The 8,094-nt window shown below is 27.4% G+C and overlaps 1 protein-coding gene across 1 annotated transcript; it reads left to right on the top strand.

The window, feature by feature from the left end:
• The first annotated feature begins 655 nt into the window (after nt 1-655).
• Nucleotides 656-1,372, top strand: LOC108773166 (uncharacterized). The gene has a single exon (XM_018538891.1). The coding sequence runs from the start codon at nt 656-658 to the stop codon at nt 1,370-1,372; it is 717 nt and encodes a 238-aa protein (XP_018394393.1).
• The last annotated feature ends 6,722 nt before the right edge of the window (nt 1,373-8,094 follow it).

Raw genomic sequence — 8,094 nt, 5'->3', positions numbered from 1 at the left:
CATTACCTGAACGGTCTTTCACTATACGATGCAATAATTTTTACCATAGTAGTTTTGAAATTAAACTTGACAAGACTGTAAAGAGTGTAGATTGTGAAAGTTTATGTTGGTTCACGCATTTGCTGTAAAGACACAATAAAAAATTATACTTGAAAAACACATAGGAATTTATAAATAAGTTGCTGCTAAAAGACATTTGTGACGAAATTAATCAGCTGATTAATAATTAATTATCCAATCGATTATAGTCTATGATTCAGAGAGTTAGATTATTATATTTTTATTATATTTTTCGACGAACATGTTTAATTTGTTAATGGTATTTCAACAAATAAAAAGTAAAAGTAAAGGAAAAATATGGCAGCTATTCTGCGCCACGGATTTCGAATCATTAATGTATCCTTGCTTTATTTTTTGCCGAATTCTGGGAATATTTCCATACACGATCAATACTTCGACCATTAAGATTTGTAAACTATGTTATATTCTATCAACTGTCATTATCTGCATTTTTAGTATTTTTGAAGTAATAATTTTCTATAACTTTAATGTTTCAAAAGCAACATTAAGCATACCCAAGAAACTTGATTTTTACTGTTATCAAATTTTTAACAGTTTTATAACAGTTACCACATTTATTTTGAGTGAACCACGTATGCGCTTACTTCAGAATATATTAGAGATATCTTTGAAATTGCCACAGAAGTCATATCAGAATTTATCTAGGATAATCCATGCTAAGGACATTTTTGGATTTGCCTTTGCAGTCACGTACGCATTGAAAATTTGTTATATGCAGCACCTTAAGATCTTGAACAAAATTGTCGGAGTATATTTATATTTCGTGGGTATACAAACGGATATGCTGTACATGAATTGTGTATGCATATTAAAAGTTTGTTTCAAGCAAGTCAATGATAGTCTAGCGAATTTGGGAAAACTCAATGCAAATAGTACACCATATTTCCTAACGAATACCATTAATCACGAGCAGAGAAATTCATTTCTACTGATGCAACTTCAGACTCTGAAAAAGCGACATATGGCAATCAGCAACATAGTGGAGACACTGAACGCGACCTTTTGTTTACAACTTCTTACCACAATAACTAAAACTTTTACTCAAAGCACTTTGATCTTGTACTATTTCGCAACGCAAGTACAAGTGCAAGACGTAGCTAAGGGCAATCTAGAAAAACGAAATTATCAGGAACACCTTATTATTTTTTCTACAACACATTATTTTGTAAAGATAGTGTTGGTAGTATGGGCTTGCGAAACCTGCAAGAACCAAGCCATGGATATTCGCACTACCATTCACGACGTGTTTAATACCATCAGCGATAAGGAAATAAAGTATGAGGTAGATTAGAAAAATTTTATAATTTAATTCGTATAATTTATGTATTTTTTAAATTCTTATCACGTATACTAATATAATTTTTTCAATATATTACCTTATATAATTAGATTTGTAACATCGTTAAATTTCGTATTTAATAATTTCCTACTGCAGTTACAGTTATTTTCTCTGCAATTAATGCATCGCAAGAACATATTCTTTGCAAAAGGAGTTACTATTGACGCCACACTTCTTACTAAGGTGAACAATCAGTTATTTTCTTTCGTTAAATCAATGTTGGTATATTTAACTTTATTTCGTGGTTTTGTATTTTTTAGCTGGCGGGTGGCATTACAATGTACATAATCATTTTAGTACAATTTTTGTTAATGTGGAATACTTGCGAGGGATAATCTTTAAACTTTACAAATATATATAGTCCGTTATAACAAAAAGATACCTACATAATATAAAAGACATTTTAAGTATTAAAATAGTATTAAAAAAATATTCTGTCGATAAGTGGGGAATTCCTCTTAGCAAAAAATCTTACGAATTAAGCGCGTGTATTTATAATACGTATTCATCTATAAAAATAAGAATACATGTGCTATAATAGAAAATAAATTCCTTTATAGAAAATTCTATTATAATAACTGGCATAGACTTGATGATCTTTTTATTGAATTATTGTTATTTGAAAATATTATTTTGTGCTAAAAGTTGGTGGCCTGTTTCTTTTGTCTGCGAGTATATTATATGTGTGTGTATTGTGTGTGTGTGTGTGTGTGTGTGTGTGTGTGTGTGTGTGTATGTGTGTGTTGTGTGAAATATATAAATTGTTTTTTTCCTTTAAAATAAAAGTGTGTCTTTCTTTTTTTATATTAGCATGATATGTATTTGTTATCATTTTGTTTCTACTATAAACGAATCTAATAGAAGACTAAGAAATATCTTGATAACAATCACTCGCATTGTATATGATCTAGATGCACAACACTGTGAATTACATGTTACAGTAAATAATACATCATTATTTTCTGCGTGTTCTGGAAATAATAAGCGAAAAACCATGGTTACTTCATGACTAACAAATTCCTGAGTTCTCTTTGCTGTACAGTGCAATAATTTTTAGTAGTTTTAAAATTAAACTTGACAAGTGTACACGGACTGCAAGAAGTTTACGTGGGTTACGCATTTGCCGTATTAAGACAACAAATTACATTTTGAAGAGAAGTTCTTGTAAATACATTACTGCTAAAGAATATCGTAATTAATATTTTTTTGGTTATAAACAATAACTTAGATTATTGCTGTCTTATAATACTTCGCCATGGTTAATTCACCATTAAAAATCAACAATTTCAACGGTTTCAAAAGAAAAGGAAACGCATGTCAGCTATTTCGCGCCATGGATTTTGAATCATTGATGTATCCTTGCATCACTTTTTGTCGCACTTTGGGAATATTTCCATATAAGATCAAAGCTTACACTATTAAAGCTAATAAGCCATGTTACGTTTTCTCGACTATTATTATTTGCGTTTTATGCCTTTATGATTTAACAACTCTCTATAACCTCGATTATGAAGTCATTTTCAATCATGGCAAGAATATAACGATAGAATCTGAAGACGATGCTAATCCCAAGCTACTCGAAGGTAACTGCTTTTTCATTTTTGGTGGTTTTACATGTGTCAGCACATTTCTTTTGAGTGGACAGCGAATGCGTGTACTTCAAGAAATACTGGAGATATCATCAAAATTGCCTCAGAAGTTATATCAAAATATGTCTGTACTAATTCATACCAAGGACATTTTAGGGTTCTTTTTTGTATTAGGACAAATGATGATACATTATTATATACAAAAGTATGAAACTTTACGCATAATTTTAATGTTATACATCCATTTACTGGAATTTCAAATGGACATGATGTATATGAATTGTGTTTGCGTATTGAAAGCTTGTTTTAAACAACTCAATGAGAGTCTGAGCTTTTTTAAAAAATTTGAAGTAAATGAAGAGCCAAGTCTTTTAGAAGCAACTTATCCACAAAAGCAGAAGAATCCATACCAACTGATGCAACTCAAAACTCTGATGAAGCAGCATCAGACACTTAGCAACACACTAGAAATGTTACAAACGACATTCAAATGGCAACTTATTTCTACGACTGTTATGACTTTTATTCAAATCACATTCAACCTATACTTTCTCTTCTCGCAAATGGAAAAAAATCCTTATGATTATGGCGATATTAGATCATTGACAATAAGGCTAACAAAACATAGTGATCTTATTCTATTTATAATAAATTACATTATAAAAATATTATTCATAGTATGGGCTTGTGAAACTGGCAAGAATGAAGCCATGAATATTAAAACTAGTATTCACGACGTGATTAACAACACTAACGATGAGGAAATACAATCCGAGGTAGATTTAAAAATAAATAAATTTATTAATTTATTAATTATTAATTAATTCGTATGTCTTTTATATATATATATATATATATTATATATATATTTTTTTTTCTAAGTATACCTCCAAGTATGTATAATAATGTGAATTTTAATATATGAATTCATAATTTATAATTATGTCATTCAATCCTGTATTTATATAACTATTTTTATCTGCAGTTAAAAGTATTTTCCTTGCAATTAATGCAACGTGATAATGTATTTTGTGCAAAGGGAATTACTGTGGACGCTATGCTTCTTACAGCAGTAAGTGATTAATCATTCATACTTTTGTTATAAATAAATAGATAGATATATTTAGTTTAAACAAACAAAACAAGATTTAAATAGATATATTTATATTTATTTTGTGATTTTTGTATTTTCTTAGATGGCGGATATTGTTACCACTTATATAATAATTCTGATACAATTCATGGCAATATCGGATACTTGCGAAGCAAATAATTAAAAATTTTACATGTATTAGTTTGTTCGGAAAGTTTATTTCAAATTTCTAGTTAAAAATTGTATATACATTTTCATAAAAAAATGAACAAAATTTAAATTTAAAAAAATGATTTTAAAGATTAATATCTCTATACTTTCGAAAAAGGAGCTACTATATATTTCTTGAATTTCTGTGAGTTTGATATTTTTTACATATAAAAAACTACGAGCTGAAAAAGATGAAAAATTTTCTTTTTACTTTATGGCTCTTTCACGTGTCCAAAAAGAATATTTTCAACCTACCTATCGTAAAAGCTTAAAGCTTTCTCTACAAAATCGTTCCTACGATTTTTTGTTCCTGAGTTATTTACGAGTTAAGTAAAGAAACATTTTGACTTTAATTACTCAGAACTAAAAATCATCATATTGCAATTAAGAAATCAAACTCTTAAAGTTGAGATTTTGCTCTACCGAATGGTATAATCGTTAATTTTTTTAATGTACAATATACTATTTTGAACTAGAAAATTTGAAACGAATTTTCCGAACAACCTAATATATAATGTGATCTAGTTAAGAATGTTTAGATTGAACATGAAAGGTATTTTGAATATATACCCATCTTTACTATTGCGTGTGAATAGAATATCACTGTGAGTAGGTTTATGCAAAGATATTTGTTTTTATGCATATCTAAACATACATAAATATATATATTTAAAGATCTTATATCATACACATGTTTATGATACTGGACAAAAAATTGATCTTTTTTTGTATTGCGAATGTGTATAGTCATTTTTCGATCTTTTGTCTGCTAAATACAAATTTGTTACATAAATTTGACTATTAATTTGTATTTTTAATTAAAATGATGTCAAAATGCACAAATCATTGATTTTAAAGGTATTCGCGATATTGTAATATCAATAGCAAATTAAAAAAAAATTTTATTAATACTACGTGAAAATATCAATTGTTAAAATGGATTTTGTTTTGTATTGATATGATTTGTTGTGTACAGCAATTTAAAAATAGCTCGTTTTTTATATACATTAAAATATTAATAATAAATAAAAAAATATTTCACTTTATATATACTTTAATATCAGGAGACGCGGTAGTGTCTCATGTTAAATGAATGGGAAGCGAGACCGCACCGTGTTCTTTACGCGAGTCAGTGAGTTTCGAGCAACCAAGATTATCGGATCTCACAATGAACGACTCAATTAATCGATTAATTCAGTATTTTCAATTTACTTAAAATTTTAAATATCAAAACTGTTTTTTTTTTGGCCTACAAACCTTACGAATGAAGATATTGCGATGCAAAGTCCGAACTGTCAAGTTTTAACATTCATTTAATTCATTTAATTTAATAATATCATTTAATTCTTGCGTTAAATTGTAAGACTTCTTAAATTTATAATTAAAGCATGATGAAAACTGGAGCTAAGGTTCAATTCTTGGCTGATATATTCGTTACAAGAGCAACAAAATTAATAAGAATTGACTTTTTAACATATGATACAATTTCAGTTGATCAATGTAATCAGTTGTAAGCAGATTATGATTCATTTATTTAATTATACAGTTAGATAAAATATTTATAATGTAGATTTTTCTGTGGAATATACTTTGAATTTTTTTATTAGATAAACGTTATAAGACTTAAACTCTTAATTTATTCTTGTGTTATATTTAATACTAATTAATAAATTCAAATATTAGTTGACAAATTTATTTAATGTAAAATTTAGTTTTAACATGTAACAATATATACATATGTGTGTGTGTGTGTTTGTAATGAATAAATTTAATAAATTTAATGTATTGTGTGTGAAAGATATTCATATAATATTTTTCTTTTTCAATTTAAGTTAAAGATTTTCCTTTCTCTTCCCATAGAAATCCCACGTGATCCAGTCCTGGGGTTAAAAAGATTAAATTACTTTACTCGAAATAGATACAACGATCGCACTGTTTACAAAATAGATGTTATAGTGTCTTTTTCAGGATATTAACTCATATTCTAAAATCATAAAAAATGCTTGCTAAAGGCACTTTCTGACTGTATATCTGCGAGATCAAATATCTAAACGCGTTCTGTCCCTTACGCCTAACTTCACAAACTTCTTATCCTTTTAAATAAATAAAATAATTAGTCGGGATTTGAACGAACAACAGGTTGGAAAGTTCATACAATAAGTCTAACAGTAAAATTAAATACATACGTAAAAAGTCAAATATTTTAAAAAATCATTATATCGAATAAGTGGTTTTTTTCATTTAAAATAAAAGTTTGTCTTTCCATAATATTCCAACTTTATACAGCATATATACGGCATATATTTACCGTAATTTTGTGTGTTTCACTATATATATATATATATATATATGAATTTAATGGAAGACTAAAAAATGTCTTGATAAAATTTACTCCCTTTATATATAATCTAGATGTAAGATATTATACATTACACTTCAATAAATAAATAATATATAACAAGAATCTAATACATCACTTTATGTGTGTTCCGGAGGTAAGATAAGTAAAAAGCCATGGTTACCGTATGACTAACAAATGAGTTTTCTTTCAATATTCGATGCAATAATTTCTAGTAATCAGAAATTAAATTTGATGAATGTAGATACACTGCGAGAAATTTATATCTCTTTATTCATTTGTCATGGAAACCAAAAAATTATACTTATAAGAGAAGTTTTTACAAATAGATTGTGTTGTTAACAGTATTGATAATGTTCTTAATATCTCTACGATTACAGTATATGATTTAAATTATTATTCTCTCTGTAACACTTCAATAAATATGTTCAATTTCATTATCGAAATGCTACAAATTCAATGATAAAAGAAAAGGAAATATATGGCAACTATTTTGCGCAACCGATTTTCAATCGTTGATCTGAATACTTGCTTTATTTTTTGCTGAATTCTGCAAATATTTCCTTATAACAATAAGTAAGACTAAATCACCACTTTCTATTGACTATTATTTGCACTTCCTGCGTTTACAGTCTAAATACACTGTACAACGTCAATTTTATTAAAAAATTCACAAACATTTTGAATGTAACTATTTCTACATTTTATGGTTACACAATAGTCATCTCATTTTGAACTAATATATCTTCTACTATATCAATGCGCACATATGTATAAATTTTAGTAGAAAAATAGCGCTTTAATTAGACGACAAAACATTATTCAAATTGATCAAATAAACTGTTAATTTATTTAAAATAAAATTTTCTTTCAAAATTTATATCAGCACATATAGTTATTGTAACTTAGTTTTATCTATATATGTGACTCTAATAGGAGACTAAGAAATATCACGCTAGTGTTCATTTTCGTTTCGTCATCAAGATGTGAAAGATTATAAATTACACAGTTAATTATTATTTTAATTATACATTATACATTGTTACTGTATGTTCAGAGATAAGAGAAAAACCATGGTTACATCATAACTAACAAACTCCAAGTTCTTTTTCGATATACAATGCAATTATCCTTGGTAGTTTTAAAATTTAACTTGTAAAGTGTAGACTGTCTCCAGAAACTTTAAGTTAGTTTTAACAATAGTCGTGGGGACATTAAAAAATTACAATCCAAAGAGAGAGATATTAGTGAACATTGCTGTTAAATATCTCGTTAGTTATAGTGAATAATTTAGATTATTGTTCTCTTATAATATTTCGGTATGTTTGATTTGTCATCAAACTATGAAGGTAGAAGAAAAGGAAAAATATGGCAGCTATTTCGCGCTACAAATTTTCAATCATTAATGTATCCTTGCTTCACT

Source organism: Cyphomyrmex costatus, unplaced genomic scaffold, assembly GCF_001594065.2.
Source record: "Cyphomyrmex costatus isolate MS0001 unplaced genomic scaffold, Ccosl1.0 scaffold2, whole genome shotgun sequence".
NCBI lineage: Eukaryota > Metazoa > Arthropoda > Insecta > Hymenoptera > Formicidae > Cyphomyrmex > Cyphomyrmex costatus.
The sequence above is the reverse complement of the archived record's forward strand: the minus strand, read 5'-3'. Positions and strand labels throughout refer to the sequence as shown.